Source organism: Tinamus guttatus, unplaced genomic scaffold (assembly GCF_059628265.1).
Source record: "Tinamus guttatus ecotype Peru unplaced genomic scaffold, ASM5962826v1 Tinamus_guttatus_pri_ptg001602l, whole genome shotgun sequence".
In the NCBI taxonomy this organism is placed as follows: Eukaryota; Metazoa; Chordata; class Aves; order Tinamiformes; family Tinamidae; genus Tinamus; species Tinamus guttatus.
In genome coordinates, this window is record NW_028290136.1 from 4,419,162 (window position 1) to 4,439,811 (window position 20,650).

The 20,650-nt window shown below is 37.0% G+C and overlaps 1 protein-coding gene across 2 annotated transcripts in view; it reads left to right on the forward strand.

Annotated features, from left to right (window-relative positions):
* Positions 1-20,650, forward strand: part of DSCAM (DS cell adhesion molecule) — a 367,604-nt gene that overhangs the window by 318,266 nt on the left and 28,688 nt on the right. For both annotated transcript variants that reach the window (XM_088539324.1, XM_088539325.1), the window contains 6 exons: positions 708-806; positions 1,362-1,550; positions 3,544-3,834; positions 8,806-8,982; positions 14,650-14,680; positions 20,250-20,365. In XM_088539324.1, the coding sequence (XP_088395450.1) occupies positions 708-806; positions 1,362-1,550; positions 3,544-3,834; positions 8,806-8,982; positions 14,650-14,680; positions 20,250-20,365 (903 nt within the window). The remainder of the gene's footprint in view (positions 1-707; positions 807-1,361; positions 1,551-3,543; positions 3,835-8,805; positions 8,983-14,649; positions 14,681-20,249; positions 20,366-20,650) is intronic.

The window sequence follows — 20,650 nt, forward strand, 5'->3', positions numbered from 1 at the left end:
TGTCAACCCTGGACTCAGGAGATGGTCCTAGGAACTGTGAGGTTTGTAGGTCCCACAAATCCCTATAACCCTAATGTTTATGGAAAGCATCAGAATTGAAATTTCCCCAGTTTTGTTCAGCCCTTGATGACAGAACTGTGTCTTCTCTATGCCTATAACCTCCTCAGTAAATGAATGGTGCAATTTGGAGGAGTGATAGCTCTGTTTCTGATCACAGATGAAAGAGACTTAGCTATCACTCACAGTTTTACTTGCACAGCTATCTTTATGTACTTATATGTTTACCTTTGCCATAAGAGTGTAAATGTCACATGAGTGTGGCATTCTTTTCCAAGCGGACTTCTGTTTCCCAACAATGAACTCACTTAGCTTTCTTTTTCTAAAACATACGTAAAAAATAGTGGAAAGCAATTGTTGGGTTGCTCAGTATCATTCAGAAAGAGATTTGGCAGGACGGACTCTCAAAATTCTGAGAAAAGCACAGGTTAAGAACTGAAAGACAAAATTTTGTAGAAATTGAAATATAAAAAATGATAGCTTGTCTGCTCTGTCATAACCAAGGATGTCAGCTAAACAGACACTTTGACAGCAATCATTTGCATTTTTTGCAACTCAAAACTATTATTTGATAAATGATTGTTAGAAGGAATTAAGATCTCACATAATCACTTGGATCTATTTTTTGTTTTTAACTATTTCCCATCTAGTTCCACCAGACCAGCCTAGACTTACTGTATCCAAAACTACATCTTCCTCTATCACTCTTTCCTGGATACCGGGAGACAATGGTGGCAGTTCTATCCGAGGTAATAGAGTTCAGGTTAATTGCAACTTCTTACTAAATTATCATATGTTGATAGGATTAATGTACAATTATGAATGGCTGCAAAAAAAGAAAAACAAAGCAATATATATTGCTGACTACCTAATGCATACTATTGTGGTGATAATAGCTTTCAGGAAATTGCAGTTTCTTTTCGTTGTGGTTTAATCACAGATTCAAATCACTTCTTTTCTAGTGTTGTTATGACAGTTACTCTGTCTGATTTTCTAGACATGTACTTTCTAACCATACATTTTTGAGGGTCCAGGTTCATCATTTCATCTTTGTTGCTGATTGAGAGGTACGTAGAAATGTCTATCCCTTTCTTTTGTCTTTGGAGTTATCATAAAGATGATATTTACACTGCAGTAAGGATAGGCAGTGTGTGTATTGTTTGGTATGCTTTAGTTGGGGGAGAGCTGTATTTATGCATAGGACTTTCCTGTTTTTATGAGGTCTTTAAAATGACTTGTCGTATTACCTGTAGAATTTGTAGTTAGCGTCTGGTTTAACGTTGCTCTCCGTGCTTTTCCTGCAGGCTATATTTTGCAGTACTCTGAAGATAACAGTGAGCAGTGGGGTAGTTTCCCTATTAGCCCTAGTGAGCGGTCCTACCGTTTAGAAACGTTGAAATGTGGCACTTGGTACAAGTTTACATTAACTGCTCAGAATGGAGTGGGGCCGGGACGCATCAGTGAGATCATTGAGGCCAAAACCCTTGGAAAAGGTAGGTTGATTTCCATCCTTTTTTTCTCATCTGAAGCTCGTGTACATCTATATATCTTGCCTCAATTGAATATGTCTTTGATTAGTTTAATACTGGCCTTAAAACCATTTCTGATTGTGTCCATGTGAGGATCGAAGAAGATGTCACTGGTACTCAGAATGCAAACTGAGTTACAGTTGCACAAAAGAATGTTATCCTTTGCTTATTTCCCTAGTAATTTTATTCTAAGATGGGTTGATAGGTCTTCAAGGCAGGAGGCTCATGTCTTCACTATTACAGATCATAGCAATTCCTACTACAGCTGTTGACAAGAAATACTGTTTTCCTCTCCTGGTGTAAAAATGTAGGGTTTTATTTATCTGGCCGCCGAAGGAAGATGGGAAGTACATTAATGCGTAGTACAAATGGAACCAATACCTCATTTCCCCTTCAAGCTGGTATTGCAGAAGCCATGCAAACAGAACACTTAGAGCAGGATAACACCTAAAAATAAAGGAAACATTTGCAAGGAAAAGGGAGGATTCATAAGGAACACAGTGACATAAAGTCACAAATCCTCTGCCCTTTCAGTGGCTCCTGTCATACTGGCTGCTGAGGGTGCAGTTCCACAGTGTGTATGTGTCACTGTTAAGAACAAATTTGTCAGCAGACTTAAAGAGGCATTTTTGAAAGTCTCACCAGTAAATTCAAAAATTCAAAAATTGTTGCATAATATATTGTTGCATTTCTCCTTGCATCTCTTCACCCTGGTTGTAAGAAATACTCTGATTTGGAACTTCTTTCATAATAAAGACAGTGCATATGTCTGTCCATCATGTTCTTCATCAGACCTGTCCCCCTGCTGATCTCCAAAGCATCACAGCAGTGTGGACATCTTATTTGATACTCAGTGGCATAAGGAAGCCCTGCTATGCAGATTGGTGTGACTTGCTGAAGCTCAGAGGACTGCAGATCACTGGTGTGCAGGCTGAGATATCAGTTGCCAGGGAGGATGATCTGCTTGTTTTACAGAAAGAGTCCTTTAAAGAAGAAGATGTAAATGCTCCTGTTTTCTTTACCTGAAAAATAGAGGTGAGAGGAAGTTTCATAGGAAAACAAATCTCCCAATCTTTTTAATTTCTCTAGAACTTGATATATATGCCTGGAAATCGCCCCTGTAACATTTACAGACTGAACCAGGTTTTGTGTTATTTAAAACAGTGCAATTATTCTTATTCATATGAGGATTGCACTATCAACTTTTCAACTCTAAGGCGTCACTGCTGCTATCATTATCTCTCTATGAAATAGAACAGTCAGAAAAGCCTGGTTTTTTTGGTAATCAGAAACCAGCATTTGATACCAAAGTAGGCAAAGGATTTTGAAATGTGAACCCCTTTCTGAATAAAAACATTTAATTTATAAATACAAATCCGAATATATGTACATAGTATTTTAAAATATAACACATTTTATTTCAGCATATTAACATTTCCATGATTTTGATTTTTCATTGTGTTTTCCTCAAAACAGACATTTTTCCCTAAATGAAACCCTGTGTACTCTCAAATGGTGTCCAAATTCACTCCAAAAGAAGGCAAAAGTACTAATGGACAGTTCATGTTACCTCCAAATTTATATGTCTTTTATGATATTTTACATAGTTCTCAATCCTTTCTTTTCTGCATAGCACTGAGCAGGGACTTTTGCCATTATAAGGTGTCTGCTCTAGATTTTCAAACTGACTCATGTGAGAATGTGCCAGATTCATGCAAAGGTATATGGATATTTTTCCACATTTGGATTTGAAAACCTAGATGTGAGCCTGTCACCAAGTACAAAGTAGGATTTAGAAAGGGGTAGAAAAAGGCATAGAATATATTGACTAGCAAGATACTAAATTTAAAATGAAATTAGGACTGTCCTAGCAATTATTCTCTTAGATTTATGTTTCTGAGAGTCCAATGTCTGTCAAGACAGAAACAGTTCACTTAAAATATGTCATTCTTTTCAGAGCCACAGTTTTCTAAAGAACAAGAGCTCTTTGCTAGTATCAATATCACAAGAGTGAGACTCAACCTTATAGGCTGGAATGACGGTGGCTGTCCCATCACCTCTTTCACTCTGGAGTACCGGCCATTTGGGACAACAGTCTGGACAACTGCCCAGCGGACGTCCCTTTCAAAGTCCTACATATTGTATGACCTCCAGGAAGCAACCTGGTATGAACTGCAAATGAGAGTATGCAACAGTGCTGGCTGTGCAGAAAAGCAAGCTAAATTTGCAACACTCAATTATGATGGCAGTAAGTATACCTTTGAATTTACTTGAGGAGCAGTTTTCATATAGTCTCCTGCATGACTGTATTACTCCTGTCTTTCTGTCTTTATTTTTTTCCACAAAATCCTTTCTTGACACTGCTAGCCACACTGAGAGAAGGACAAGTGTCTCAAAAATGTAAAATGTCTACAGATTTCATAACAGTAGGCAGCAAGGTCAAAAAGAGGAGTCATATCTTTGGCCTCACTAATGAAAAGACCCACATCAAAGTCAGTCAACCATGAGACAAGTAAGCATATAGGAAACCAGATTTAATTGATTGCAGCGCTCAAAGAAGCATTTGCTAGTAGTTCATGCATCCCTTCCATGAAATTATTGTTGTGCTTACAGTTGGCTCCTACAGCGTCTCACAGATGTGACTACCCTCACTGCTATTCCATGCAGTATCCTTGGGACACAATTCATACCTCATTATGCGAGCAGCTAACTAGCTTGTCTTCTAGGAGAGCCTCTGGACCTCCGAGGGCAAAGCTATGGCAATGCTATTATCCATATTTACACATTTGGAAGAGTGAAACTAATGGCTGTGACAGATGGCTCTGTTATACCCAGCAATAAGATGTGAGGTTGAATAAGTTGTTGCATCCTGCCCTTCTGCCCATCCCTACAAAAGCCAGAATGACAGGGCAACAGCAAATACGCTAATTTGTCAGCCACTCTAGCTCATATACTGTTTATTGAAACTGATGGTGGCACATGTGTTCTTCTGCCGACTCTACAAATGGGAAATGGCAGTATTTCTGGCAAGAAGGCAGCACAGATGGCTCCAGATGGCAATATCTTAAATTGCTCTAGCGTGAATTGCAAAAGCTTTTCTGGAGATATCCAGTGTAACATGTTGTTGTGTTGCCAAGGATATAGTGCTGTGTTGTACAATCAGTTGGCTACTTTTATACTGGTAAATAAAATAGGAGGACTAGTGAGCAAGTTAAGAAACTCAGGCTTGGGCTGTGAAATTGCCATCTTATTGAGCCGCCACAGAGTCCTCACATTATTTCAGACACTCCAAAATTAAGGAAAAAAAAATTGTCTTAACCCTACAAAGGCCCATAGGAAATTAAGATCCAAATACTCATCAAGTATTTGGAGTCAGTGTGGTCAGGTCTTGCCAGAGAGCCGTAATGCCTCAGAGTTGTCGCCAAACTTGTTTTGTTGAGCAGTGTAGACATTTTCAATAATAACTTGCCCAAATACTGTGATTTAACTTCTTTGCACTTTACTTTTAGCCCATCCTCATTCCATTCCAGTTTCTTTCTAAAGACAGAATTCAAATTTAAGTGATCCTTTTTTGACATTGACAATTATTGCTATGAAACATGGCTGGGGCAAGAAGTCTTAAGTCATATCTTAAAATGGGATGATATGAAAATGCAGATCTAGAGGATTAAACTACTATTGATAATAGCAAAATCAAATATATTCTGATAATGAACTAATTTTAAATGTCGTTAGACTGCTTTTTGGTTAGTTGGTGGTACATAACTTGATTTCACATAGTGTGCTCTGCATGCCATTTGATTTTTGTGTGTTGCTGTATAGCATCTTTAAAAGTGAGAAAATGAAGCAGTAGAATTGTTTATACTATTAAATTTACTGGGCCACTGCTTCTGGTCAGCTAGAAAATTTCTCATCTATGTCATTGATGGTTTTGTTTGTCAAGCAACCTTTGCCAGAACTAGATTGTGCCTTAGAGACACAGTATGTTCTCAAATACTGACTGCAAGACTGAGAGCAGAAAATAGGGCTGGAAAAACACATCAGTTTTCAGGTTTACTGAATCTGTTATATTTGATGGAGAACTAAAACCAAAAGCTGATTAATATTATCATCAGTGAAATGTTGTGTACTTTCACACAAAGGATTTCACAGAAGAGCTATCTGAGTGCGTTTAAACAAAAGCTATCCCTATGAAGTCACAGTTCCTTATTCGTTCAGTAGTAGGTTGTGTAGACTTAAAGGTGCTTCAGCATTGGAACATAGTTTCTGATTAGAAATCAATATCAATATCAATTGATATGAGAATCAATCTATCAATACTTCCTGCTTTTTTTTTTTTTGGTTTTATAAGGGATAAAATTTGTATTTCACATTTTTTAATTTATCATGGCAATGAAAATGAAACACCTCTGACCATGCTTTGAATGCTAACCATACCTCCACCATTACTTCACTGTGTGATATGAGATTTGTCCCTTCCAGTTACTTGGGGTTCGAGGTGCCCTATAGGGTAAATAATTATAATGATAGGTTTTTGAAGTTTTGATAATACTTATATGAACATTGTAGATACAAAATGATAAGAACAAGCTTTGTAAACCGAATAGAAAACCTTCAGTTTTGTGGCCTGTCAGTTGTTTTGTTTGGACTACAGTAACGAACTGGCCTTTGTGACAGAGCTCCTGAGAAATTCCATGCTTAAAAATCCTCTATCTTAAATATTTTCGTGGTAAGTTAGGTCAAAAGGTTAATGGCAGATCTACACACAACTCTTGGCTTTTCCTATTTCAGCTAACCATTTTAAGCTTGCAGAAATTTGTGACCTTCCTGACCCTTGTTTTTCAGAACATTTGCACTCAATACTTAGGGAGATATTTTTAGCTGTGTGCAGCTGTAGTAGCTAGTGCTGCAAAGAAGCTTCCTGGCTCAGAGATCAGCTTCTCAATAGCCCTGATGTTAAATCAGATCAGTGTGGTAGCTTCTCTAAACTGTGCTAATTGATTCCTAGACCACTCCTAGCCTAGGGGACTTCCTACCAGGAAGAAGTTAAAACAGAGTCCTAAAATCACCATGTGCAATGGGAGATGTTGGACAGGTTGCCCCACAGGGGAAAAGTGAGTCAGAGATTCTATCCTGTGAAGGATTGAATACCAATGTATTTCAGGGCACCACAGGTTAGTGCTGAATTGACCTTAAATAAAACCTTTCCAAATTGTTTGTGACTTTCCTATGGAAAAAAGATTTGAGTTTTCCACTTAAAACCACAACTCAGATTGACAGCAAATGCTTAAATAATACTTTTTTCAGTAGATAGCACATTTAGGTTTCGATAATTGTTAGTGGTTGAATATCCACACATGAATAATGTGAAGGATAAGCATTAAATATATCTATGAAACTTATAGTAAGTTTTTATTTAATTACATGTATACTGCTTATATGCAATGTTATGAAGTTTACACTTATTCAATAATTCACTTATCTAAAACATGATTTAACTAAAAATGAGGCTAATCCTAATTTGATTTGTGAAAATATTATGAAGAACAAGGCCAAATTTTAGGTAATATTGAAGCTACATATCTGTAGACAATGGTCTGCGTATCTTTAACTGAGAGCAAAATTTAGCACTTTAATATTTAGGAGGATTTAGAGAAGGCCATAATGTCTTTCAGGAGTCTGCAGTTGCTTCCATTTCTTATCTAAACACCTTCTTTCCTTTAAAGTACTGCAAAAACTGTATCTCAATTAAAACAGAAGAAACCTGCTGTGTGTTTATATGAACAAGCAATGGAAAATTATAAAAAGCTGTAAAATTATGGGGGAAAATGCAAGGGGAAATTATAAAAAGACTCAAAAAGAAACTGTAAGAGAAAAAATGTTCTGAAGTACCTGAGATAGCTTTTGTTAAAAAAACTTTTTTGTTTATCTCAGTCTCCTTAGGGAAATATTCTTCCCATTGCATGCAATTCAAATAGCTCTTCTGAAAGAATACAGAATAGATTATACATATTCACAGTGACTATGGCACTTGCATTGCACTGCATCGTAATTTTTTTCTGATACTGTATTCTGCGTAATGAGGTATAACTATATCACACAGTACAGCAATTAAAATATAAAAAAGGATGTGCCTGTTTTTCTATCTTACCCTTCTATCCCTTTAGCGAGTAAGTATCCACTTTTATGTTTCAGTAGTTGGTTAAAGTTGAATAGCTGCCATCAATATTCATCACCGTTCACAATACTTGTATATTTCTACTCGTTTCAAAGAAATCTGCATTTTATAGCCTCATTTGTGATTGCATGGAGCAGTTTAATAGTAATCAGGAAATGAGTGAGAAGCCTTCCATAACTAAACAGCCTTCTAAAGAATGTACTGTATTCTTCTCACGTCCTTTAGAAGGAAACTAAAAAAGAATGGGAAAGTTCAAATATTACATATCACCAGGAAGCCAGGTATATTCAAAATGCAAATATGTCCCAAAATGAAAAAGTGAACTGCCTGCCAGTGGTAGTACTTTGTAGATTCATTTCCCTCATTTCACTCTCAAAATCTGATCATTCCATCCAGTGTTACTCTCCTGTTTTACTGATGAGTATAATGTTAGACAATCTTTAGTGAATTAGCATCACTTGGAATATCTGAATTTAAGATCAATATCAGTGCTGCATCCCTAAAACATGATATAAAAATACTTCTGTGTAAAGGTATGATCTGATATATGCAGCACAAAATGGAGATTGTGAAATATATTCCTTATAAAGCCCAGATGAGAGCATAAATCTGTTGCAGCAGTACTATTTTGCATAGTAAAGAATAATATAAATAGATAGTAGGTCTGAGATCTCTTACAGTTTTAAATGGTTTAATATGATTTAAAATTAATGGTAGCATTTGCCTATGTAACGGCCATGGCTTTCCCTCTTGAATTTTCTGTCTTAAAATAGGACATGTTCAATAAATCCATGTTTTCTCCATTTCCAATAATCTGCGGCTCTCTCTGCACTCTCTCTGCAATCAGCAGTTTGTTATCAGTGTGACTGATTATCTGTGGGTGGCTATTGCCATTACATACAAATATAGCATCCATCCTGAACAGGACAAATCCTTTCTAATGTTTTGCATGTGGCTGAAACATATAATGTGCTATAGTCCCTGAGAACTCAATCTTTTGTCTTCATTAATAGGCATCTAATATCATGACACTGTTTCCAGGTACAATCCCTCCACTCATTAAGTCAGTTGTGCAAAGTGAGGAAGGGCTGGCAACCAACGAAGGGCTAAAGATGCTGGTGACCATTTCCTGTATCTTGGTTGGGGTCTTGCTGCTTTTTGTGATGCTGCTGATTGTGCGGAGGAGGAGGAGGGAGCAGAGGCTGAAGAGGCTGCGAGGTAAGAGGAGGCGTGTGGTACCTACCCCTACGTAAGTGTACTCCCCTTATATGAAAGAGCAAGTGTGGCTGCCCACAAGCAAACACCAGTTAACATCATTTTCCTGTAATACATTACAGACACGAGGTAAATCATATGTATTTTTCACAGAAATTCCTTCTTTTTCATTTTGTAATAAGTTTCTAAAAACTTTGCACGCATTCTGTAAACTTTGATTTTGCAGGAGGGAAAAGAAAATAGCTCTCATGTCTTTCTTTCTTTCTTTCTTTCTTTCTTTCTTTCTTTCTTTCTTTCTTTCTTTCTTTCTTTCTTTCTTTCTTTCTTTCTTTCTTTCTTTCTTTTTCTCTTTCTCTCTTTCTCTCTTTCTCTCTCTCTTTCTCTCTTTCTTTCTCTCTCTCTCTCTCTCTTTCTTTCTCTCTTTCTTCTCCCTGTGAATGGTCCTTAAGGGCTAAATGAGGTGTTCTGGAGTTGGAGGGTGTTGCTGCTTTCAAGATGTTCTGAGAGGTAGTAACACATCATTTTCCCTATGATACATTATAGAGGAACTATCACAACAATGTTTTGTTGCTCACTGCAAATGAGAAGGTTTTCAAATCATCTATTCAAATCTGTCTCATTTACTTTGCTGCTGACCTGTCTTTTTCTCTAATCTTTATTGAAATTCAAGTGTTTTCTATGGGAGTTTTAGATCTATGGATTCAAACAGCTTTATTAGTCTTCTAGTATATGCTCTAGCTGAGCATATACTACAACACAACAAAGTTTTGAACCCTTGTCTCTCTGACACTTTGCAGCCCATACTGCTGGTTTTCTACTGTACTTGAGTTTATTATAGTACATATGATAGCAGGCCTCATTTTGGAGATATTTGGATAAAAACCCTTTCACATCACACTGAGTAATAATACTGAAGCAATTGGTCATCCACATAAATGTGTCTGATAGTTTCCCAGACCCACCTAAATGATTTTCACTGTAGACTTCCAATCTTTCATTCATTTGATGACTTTTTGCTGGTCCCTTTGCAAACTTTCAGTAGCTTGCCTGACCTGTGTATTCTAGAAATGAACTTAGTATGCAAGCAGTAGACACAGATATCCCTGATAGAGAGGTAGCAGCCTCTCTTCTTCTTCTTGGTATTCTTCCCCAACCTGTGAGGATCACATTTGACGACAGTACTGCATTAAGAGTTTGTGTTTAACTTCTTATCTGTTGAGATTACTTCAAAATTCTCTGACTGCAGTAAAAGAAAATGTTCTCCATTGTGCAACTGTGGCTTGTATTCCAGCTTGTATGCGATCTTGTGCCCAGTAGTACTTCTTTTTGTTGTTGTTGTTGTTAAACTTTTATAAAGACTGGCTCAGTGCCAACTGTTTTATGCTGTTAGGGAAATTGTATGATGTTCTAAAAGTCTTGACAAATGATATTACTGTTCTGGAGACCTCCTTAATAAATTCCCTAAAAAGCTCTTACAAGTAAGTTTTCCAGATGAAAATGTTTTGCTGTACTTGTACCTGTGTTCAACAGTCTTCTGAATTAGTTTTGAAGAGGAAACTATATGTCATTGTTACCTGTTATGATATACATATTACCAGGTTTTGGGGGTTTATTGGTGGTGGTGGTGGTGGTGGTTGTTTGTTTTCCTCCAGAGGACACATTTCTACTAAATCATGATTCTAAAGCCATTAGTGACTTTCCTGTAGTCTAGGGAATAATAGTCCCCGTAGTGGAACCTTCTAAGTGTAAGTGCAGAGCAGCATGATCTGCATTCTTAGTTATTTTAAAGTATGTTTTAATATGTAGAGACAGCCAAAAATTAGTCTTCCTACTGTGACACATGTAGCATGTTTATTTTGCCAGGAATAGTGTATTTAGAATGGTAATTGTAATTTGTACTTTTGTAATTTTCAGCAGCCTTGGTCTTTGCCCAATTTAGTGGTTCTACTGGTGAGGCACAAGGAAGACAATTGACTGCTGGCGTTCATAAAGCAATTCAGTACATCAGTGTGTATTAAAACAAAAAAATCTGATGACTTACCACTCCTTCTCTCCACTATTAACCGAGCTGCAACACAAGTGAAATAGCATTCCCTTTGCTTTTAACTTCAACTCACCTTAAGCCAAGCAGAAAGCATCAATACCGCATGATAGTTCAAAGTGGCAGCATGCAGTTTAAAACTGTGGAACGGCCTCTGATTTCCCAAGTGGCAAGCCGAATGTGTTAAGAATTTTAAAGAAGGCTGAGCCAGGAAATGGAAGCGAGAGCTGTCTCCGGCTGCGTATCCCTCTGTGCAGTCATGTGTCAAACCCCCTGTGAAGGGAAACCTAATAGTCTTCAGTTTTTTCACTAAAGGATGTGTGCCTGGCTGTGGCAAGTGATGGTCATCTTCAGCGTGTCATTCCTAGCCCTTCCAAACCAGGTTTTCCCCACCAGAAACCTGAAAAATAGGACACAGTTTGAGTAATGGACTTATTTTATGACACATTCTCAATTCAGTGATGAAAAGAAGTGTTATGTACAAAATGCATACTGGAACTAGCAGTCTATACTCGTTATAATTAGTATGAGCATTTCTTCTGATATTTTGGACACACATATTCAGTTACCTTAGACTTCTGGGTTTTTCTTTAAAAGGTGTAGATGATACTTTATTTTCTCAGGATGTTTCTTTTGGCCCAGTCATATTCTGAACTATTTGCTCAGTACAGCTATCTTTTTTTTTTCTTTCTTTCTTTTTTGTTATATGCTAAGGCTACTACCTCTTGTAACAAACTTTGAAGAACTGGTATGCTAAAACCATGATGTTGCAATTTATTTTTCGAGTACTTTCTCACTTACCTTTTTAACACATCACATGACCCCTCATGGTGTTTTTGTTGAAGATGTGCAAACACTCTCTTTTGTATTTCTTCCACCTACGATATGTGCATTTGAACATGAAATCATATGTTTAATGATGAAAAAGTAATATTCTTTCTACATGTACCATGAAACATCAGAAAATGCTGTGCAGCATCTTAGAACGTGGGAGGGTGTGTTATTTGAACTGTAGGGAAAAGGCACAAGAGTGTTTGGATCCTGGAATGGGATTCATTAAACTAATTAAATGTATCTGAGCTGGTCACCCACTCTGGTAATCTAGTTAGTATATCAGTGGAGGGCCAGGCAGGATTCATCTCAACCTAAGTAAAGGCCTTAATATGGTCACATGTATCATGTCCTATGCTCCTTCACTTTTGACTAGATGTTGGCTGATGATAAAGGGAATTTAGGGTAGAAAAAACATCTACTCTGGGGTACCCAATCTTTGATTTTTTATAACAGATACCCATAACAAATGATTAGCACAGGGTAGCTAGGATCAAATCTATGTTGGAAGGAAGAATTAGATGATTATCTAAATATACAAGTCACATTATTGCTGTGTGATACATTTAAGAATTTTGGGTTCCCAGCATTTCTACAGCATTTTTGGCTGGAAAATCCCATTAAGATTTTTTGTTGTTGTTGCTGTTCCGGTAAACAAATACAGAAAGCAAGCTGAAGGACATTAGGTCAGTCAACCTTTAATTGTGTCCACTTAACTTTTTATGAGTGCTGAACTACTTGCTCAAGTATCTGTAGTCTTCCCTTAAGGAGGTAATCATTGCTTTGGAAAGGCTGCAAACACAGCAAAAGAAATATGTGGATATTAAATCATGATTATTAAGTGTGCCAGAGGGAAAATGTGTGCATTGAGTCTCTTCATGATCTTGGTGCTGCAAGAATAACAAGTAGCATCATAATATTTACTGAAAAAAAGAGGAAAAGGAAAAAAAAAAACTGTAAACTTTGTTTTTCTGGTATTCTTCACAAGAACTAAGTCCCTTACAAATCATCAGCAAAAGCGATCACTGGTGTCACTTGGGAGCAGGAACATACTGTTAGTTTGGTTTATGACTGAAGATAAGTCATTGTCATCTTGATGTAATATTATTATGCAGTGCTACTTTACAAGACTGTTCAAAAGTCTTTCCCAAGCTGAGTGAAAAATAGAATGGCTCTGTGTCTATATTGTTTGGATTAAATGCGGCTTCTCAAATAAAGAATCTTTCCCTCCACTAGGAATATGCTGTGGTTTGTATTGAAAAGTGATGGGGAAAGATCAAACCTAAAAGAGTGGAACAGACAGGCTCAGAGGAGGCACAGAGTTTCATCTTGTAAGAGATGAGGAATAAAGCCTAAGAGAGACAAGTTGGCAGAATTTCAGAGAAAAAAAATGTAGAAAGTCCTTGGAAGTACTTTTTTACAAAAAAAGAGACTTTTGTCCATTCCTTTTAAAATGATTACAAATATAGACAGAATGACACACTAAGATGGTGTTTTATTTCTGGCTACATTCACTGAGTGTTAAAGACAAGATACTTAGTAAGATCATAATCAAGGAAAGTTAAGTTGTTCTAGGAAACCCAAGAAGTGTCATATGGAACTTTAAATTTCTTCTTATATCTTCTGTCCATAGATCTACGGTCACCTTTTAGGGCATTTACTGGTCTTTTATCTTTTCTGCATCACTTTCGAAACCTTTTTCATTACTTAAAGTTCCACATGACAGGAGAGTTCCTTGAAGACTTGAAACTTGGAGTTATTTTCTTCTTTGTTTCACTTGACTACACAAAAAGTAACTTTGTGCTATACTTTGTGTGCTGTGTTGTGTACTTAAGGACCCGGACTCAGGATTTTTAAATGAGTTTGTTTAGAGGGGGTGAATGTAGGAGGACAAAGAGTAGCTGTCTATTTTTGCTGAATAATCCCACAGGAATTATTTGTGTTGATGAAGGTTTAGAATAGCTACCCAGAGAACCAGGTTGTTCTACCAACCTTTAACTGTGTCCTTTAATCTGATATTCACCAGAATAATGATATCCCAAAAGACTCTATGTTAATAACAACAGTAATGACAGCAACAACAGGAATAGTTTTCCTTCCATCGTCCCTCATTTTGCAGGACTGATACATATGGGAATAAGGTACTTCCTATTTTTTGTCCTCTCAAGACACAAAATTATTTTTCTGTTATTGCTAGTAGAGAAGCACAGACATGTCACAACAACCAAACAAGCTGATTCCTTGGAGACTCACCTTGCTCAAACCTCCATGCAGTCAGGTTTGGTGCAGAAATGACAGGTTGGCAGTGACTCGTCCAGCTCCAGTTCTGTTCCTGCTCAGAGATGGATGCCATATCTTCGTATTCTTTCGTATTTTTCCTTCCTCTACCACTCACTTGATAACTATGGTGTTGAAGGAACAGAGTCCTGTTATTTGTTATACTGTCTCTCTCTTCTTCTAGGGAGCTTCTTGGCTTTTTAAAGTTAAGTTCTATTTTATTCCATGCTGACGTTTCTTCAAAGCCAAAGGTAGCTTATAGGTCTCTAAGCACATTTGTTGCTAGTCGGGAGTTGATCAGGGCTCTCTGGGCAGAAAGATAGTATAGTCAAATGCAGTTTCAACAAAAGTAGGGTCTTTTAAAGCCTGTTTTATCTTTGCTACCGATCTGAGAAATGACAGTAGTCTTTTATATGTGTCTGATTCAAATCACTTGCTTCCTAATAATCCATCTATCAAACGGAATTTTATTTATAACACAGACAATACCAACTGCTGACACTTGTTCCATTTTCTTTTAGATGCAAAGAGTTTGGCTGAGATGCTTATGAGGTAAGAATAAATTTAATATTTTTAAATTGAAAATTATGTGTCAATTATGGCATCATATTTAAAAATGATCATAGAGACAAAACCTCTCAGGTATCCTTTCTCAAAGCACACCATTTGGTTATTTGTTAAGAATTAGGACACATCACTGGTTGGAAATTGGAGAAACAAGACAATTTGTGAGATAGTATCTGTAAGGGAATGCAGTGCTAAAAAACTGAAAACTCTTATATTAGTAGATTAAATTACAGAACATATGTAGGTCCGGCTGGATATTTTTCCTATTCACAAAGATGTTTTCAAAATATACACCACAGTAATTGCTCTTTAGAGATCTTCTGATTGAAGGCAGTTTGTGCCTGGAAGCAAATATTTAAACTTTATGGTTATATTTTTGTAATTCATTATTGCTAGCTGCTTTTACCCTAAGGTATGTGAGAGTAGGAAAATACATTTGTTATTTTTCAGGTTTGTTCCGTCAGATAACCATCCAGAAATCTAATTCTGTTGTCGAACTGCAAAAGAATGACTATTCTGGCATCACAATTCTTTCAAAGATGGAAATTTCATAGCTTCAGTGTTTATTGTTTTGTCTGGGGAAAATATTGAACTTCATAACCACTGCATATATTTGAAAGTGGGCTCACCAAGGGATTATTTCTAAGTTCAAATGAACCTCGGTTTGCTAAAAAATCTCTTCACTTTTAAGCAACAAATCTGAGGAAGTTACAGATATCTTACAAAGTGAACTAAATTCTATACTTCCTCAGCCGTGGTAAACTTTACCTGCTATTGTAAGAATATACTTATCCAGCACATCATGACAGATGGATTTAGTGTAAACTCAGCTCTAAACTATCAGTCTACAAATACATCCGAATAGTCCCACCGATTTTAGTGAGTCACAGTGTTTTTATCTCTGACTTAGAAAACCCTGCTAGCAGTAAGTTTTAGGCATAAACTGTGCCAAGAAGATATATGTGATATCTTTTCATGTCACAGAAAATGGCACTACTTATCATATGTGGTAAGTCTATTCTTTAAAGAAACTCATTATGGCATGAACTAAAACTCCTAGATCTCCATATTCAGTCTGTCTTCTGGTAACCCATACATATCTACACAAAACTGGGAAGCTTACAGTGTGCTAAGCCTGATGAGCTTTACTGGTCTTATCACCACTGCTGGAAAGCCAATGCAGAATCTCTGACCATTAGAAAGCTCTGTCTACTGACATAAGGGTCTGTTTTTGACCTATTCATTCCTCTGCCAATGCCATCCTTCAAAAAAGCTCCTTTACCTACCCTCACCTGAGCAGACCCAGACTTTAGCTGTAAGATAGTTTTCTGTGGTCTGCAACTGTTTATTTTAGGTTGCACTTCATGAGCAAGAAATTTAATCAATTTGCTTTCCCCCATTCTCATTTATTTAATTTATGCTCAGTAACTTCTGATGCATTTGTGAATTGCCACCCACTATCACTAGATGTCTAGATGTTCCTGAAGATTTAGCATGTCAGTAATTAAAGGATAATAAGTCCTCTCCAAAGCCATGGTAACAGAAAGCTCTTGCTGTTTTATATCTTTTAGATTTTACTGAAATCTTCTATGATAAAAATACCAAGAAAGAGGGTATGTTGTAGGCTGTGCTTTTCCATTTAATGTACTGAACAGGAAGCAGAAAAGATACCATTCCCTGCCTCGAGGGAAGAGGGAGAACTTTGTGCATCTTCTCCTTTTAGGAGATTTTTATGAGTGTATGTAAAGAGGATTAAGAATGGAGCTTCGGTCTTTGCTGTCTTTGCTTTGAAAGTCTCTGGATTCAAGTCAAATGTCTGGGGAGCAGGGTAAACCCCAGCAGTTAGTTTATAGAAAATTGCACAACTTGTTGCTGATACCCTAAATTAGCAAATAACTCTTGCAATTTGAGTTCACCTTTCTTATGTGCCTTTTGGGTCACAGCATAGACCCAGCTAACTTTCTTGTGATAGCTCATGGTGAATTAGCATAGCAATTGACTCAGCTTTCTGATTTTGAATATAGAGAATCTTTTCTCCATGAATAACCCCCTGCCTAGCCTATTATTTAAAAGATACAGTTTTCCATATGTTTTTATCAGCTTAGACATCAGGAAGTGATGAAGTGCTCTGACTTTCTGCCAATCACTCAGAATGACTTTGGTTTTACAGGGCACCATGTTTAATCTCTTCACATAACTAGCTTGGTAGCTTTTTTTTTTAATTAAAGAACTAGAAAGACTGTTTAAAGAGAGAATATGCATGCTCTTTCAAAATACATTATACACTGAACTTTCTTTAGGAAAAAAAAAAAAGATATTTATCTACAGACTCTGAATAAAAGTTGTACTGGATCAGATCCCAAAGGTCTATTTACCCCGGTATTTGTCTTTCATGGTGGCCAAAAGCACACACCTGGATAGAGTAAAAGACTATGAGAATGTACTTGCTCATTCCCCAGACAGACTCTCCAGTCTAGAGATTTGGAGCTGAGAGATTTATTGAACCAGAGGGAATGATCTATATTATGCACAGATCGTTACAAAGTCTGAAGGGTTTTATACAATAGTAACCATAGCATACATTCAATTAAGTCTTAGAATTTTATGTCTGTAGATTAATGAAAATATAGCTGGGCATGATTTCTCCCTTTATAAGAAATAATGTTTGGAATTCTCATCCAACATATTCTTGTGTGTCTGGATTTTCCTAGATTAGAAAATACTTGGACACCAAACGTCAAAACTGCAGTCCTAAAAATCTCTGCTTCACTGCCAAGTCCAAGAGGCACTTAATTACTGTTGGCACTTCAGGCTGTTACACCTTAAAAAGTTAAGCTATTGTAATCTGCAGAAAATAATTCAAAGTTCATTGAGCCAGAAAGAGATATCGTTCTAAAAAGCTGGAGCCAGTTTGCTAATGTCATTGCCTATTCTGTGTTTGGACACTCCATGTCACCATGCTGCTGGTCAGATAATTAATTAAGCCAGCAGGAAGGAGGAAAGATATCACACAAGACAATATAAAACTTTCAAATTTAGGGAATTTTCCCGAATACAGAGTTCTGCAGTTCAGTTCTGCCTTGAAGGACTTGTCTTGTATTTTGCATTAAACCATTCTTGGAGCAAATTCTGGAATTCAGAATTCTGTCTTTGCAGTCATGCAGTCACAAACTTGGAGAATTGTCCTCTTGCTTTCTGTCACAGTAATTTTTCCTGCACATCTGAATACTTTGCAAGAGTACAGAATATTCATAATGCCAAAAACCTGCTAGCTTTATCAGGGATTCTGGGGTTTTAATTCTCTGCAATTCACTATATAATGTGAATGTGCCTCCTGCATCCCTGGTGAGTGGAAGAGGAGGAGTAAAGGCACAGTTGGTGGACTCAGTTCTGGACTGCACAGATTATATAACAGAATCACAGAATGCTTAAGGTTGGAAGGGACCTCTAGAGATCATCTAGTCCAACCCCCCTGCACACGCAGGGTCACCTAGAGCACGTGGCACAGGACTGTGTCCAAGCAAGTTTGGAAGATCTCCAGAGAAGGAGACTCCACAACCTCTCTGGGCAGCCTGTTCCAGTGCTCTGTCACCCTCACTGTCAAGAAATTTTTCCTTAAGTTCCTGTGGAACTTTTGGTGCTTTAGTTTTTGGCCGTTTCCTCTAGTTCTATCAGTGGCCACCACCGAAAAGAGGCCAGCACCATCCTCCTCACTGCCTCCCTTGAGGTACTTATATACATACATGATTGCATATATCCAATCATTTTTGGCTTATTGATTATTGATTTAATGTGGATCGCCACAAATTCAGTTTTCTACCTGATCACAGGTTTGCTGTATGGAAACTCCAGTGCATCCTAACTGTTCAAGGGCCTGTTTTGAGGCATGTATCATATGCAGATAATTTATCAGTCTATGATTCTTTTAACATTTCAACAACTTGCTTGGAGAACAATAGCAGAGTGGCATCTAACCTATGCAGAGGCTTCAAGGAAGTCAGTTTTGCAGAATTTATCTGTGTGTTAGGATCCTAAATGTCCTTGAATCTTTATGTAGTTAATAATACATGTTGACTAATATTCTCCATTGATTGTATATGGAGACAAGTCTGGGAGCCCTGGGTAGCTCTCCTGATATTTTGCTTTCATAATGATTAAACAAGGCACCAGCTGTAGACTGCTTGAATGAATTTTAACTATCTGTACTATCAATCAGAACTGCAACAAGGTGAGAGTCTGCCAGATAGGTGTACCTCTGTGCCTTATCAATCTTACTGGCTTTTATGGATTTAAGGCAGGATTACTTACTGTTGTGTGACAACGAAATTCCTCTTAAAAGGCTCTAGGAGAACTCTCAAACTTGAGCTCCCTAAGTCTTGATCACATGGAGACATTGCAGAAAATTAAGGCAAATTACCTAGAGATGTGATCTCAACACATGTGTATCCAAGTGCATTTAACTGCTGTGCAGAGGTCCTCACTCAGGAAAGAAGTGAATTTATCCTCAAGTGGTTTAATAGTCCTCTCATGATTTCATTAATAACAATAAGTCATTGCCAAAGGAGGATTAAACTGAATGATGTACAGCTACTTTGCACCATAGAATGAACCACCACTTGGATTTTAAAACTCTTTGTTGCGTGAATATTAAGAGCAGCCCATTAGCTGATTTGCCTTAACTTTCCTTTAGTCTCCCTGCATAAACATGTATTTGCAAATATTTTATCTCCTGCAAAGAGTAATTACATGTGGAGGGCAAAAAGTTCCTGGAATTCTGGTGCAGTCTGAAGATTTTTTGGTGTAAGCTCTATACTGGAAATGATTGTAACACTCAGTTTTATTATCCATTTTCATTTGCTTTAGGTAGACAGCTCATTTAAGTAGTAATTTTCTGGTACACAAACTTCAAAATGAAATTGTTTCAATTTGCATGATGATACAGTAATTGTTTTATATTCCTTTTTTTTCAGAATATTGCATCAATCATTTAGAAATAATCCATGAATGTAAACAAGACTTGTAATTTCTTTCTCTTGCCAAGACAGTGGAATTAAAAGCTTTATTTATTTTTATTCAGTTTATTAATATTAATGGAATTCCTAGTTATTATTTAAAAAAAAAATCTATTTCGCTGTTACTTGAAATTTATCTGGCAAAAAATAATGCCTACAAGAAATTACTACAAGACATGATTTTCTTTCCAACCTGTTTTATTTATTTTTTTGTTACATATTTCCTTACTTACACTCATGAAGAATAAAAGAGACCAGTTTTACAAAGCATTTTTATCAATTTCATTATGTCACAACACATGAAGAAAAATGTATGAAGTTTTCAGCAGATCCTATTGAAAAAGAATTAGAGCCAACATCAGGCTTTCATTAACTGCCTTGTTAGATGCTCTAAGTTAGGGGAAAATAAAATGCATGAGAATTTTGCTTATTGTGGTTATTCTGGTTTTATTTTGAGCTGCATGGATTAGAAATGAGGAGGTGTTTACATACCTTTGCATCTATAGTGAATTTTAATATGTTTGCTTTTCTTTTATTTTTAGCAAGAATACAAGGACATCGGATACACTTAACAAGCAGCAGCAAACACTGAGGATGCACATAGACATTCCCAGAGCACAACTCCTGATTGAGGAGAGGGACACGATGGAGACCATTGGTAAACTCTCCCTGGGCTTGTTTTCGCTGATTTCTGTAGCAGGAACTTTAGGTGGGGTTCTTTTACCTCATCCCTTTTCCCCCTTCCAACACACAAGCAAAAAGAGCTGTGGGGTCATTTGTCACAATTGAATAGTGAATTGTCCTGCTGTCTCTCCTTTAGATCATTTTCCACGGTAAGTAATATAGTTGCAGTACTTAATGCAAGACAGCAGGAAAATGAAGCTAGTGTAAAGAACTACTTGAGGAAAATGGAAAAGAAGACTGGCAGTTTTATTATTTTCAG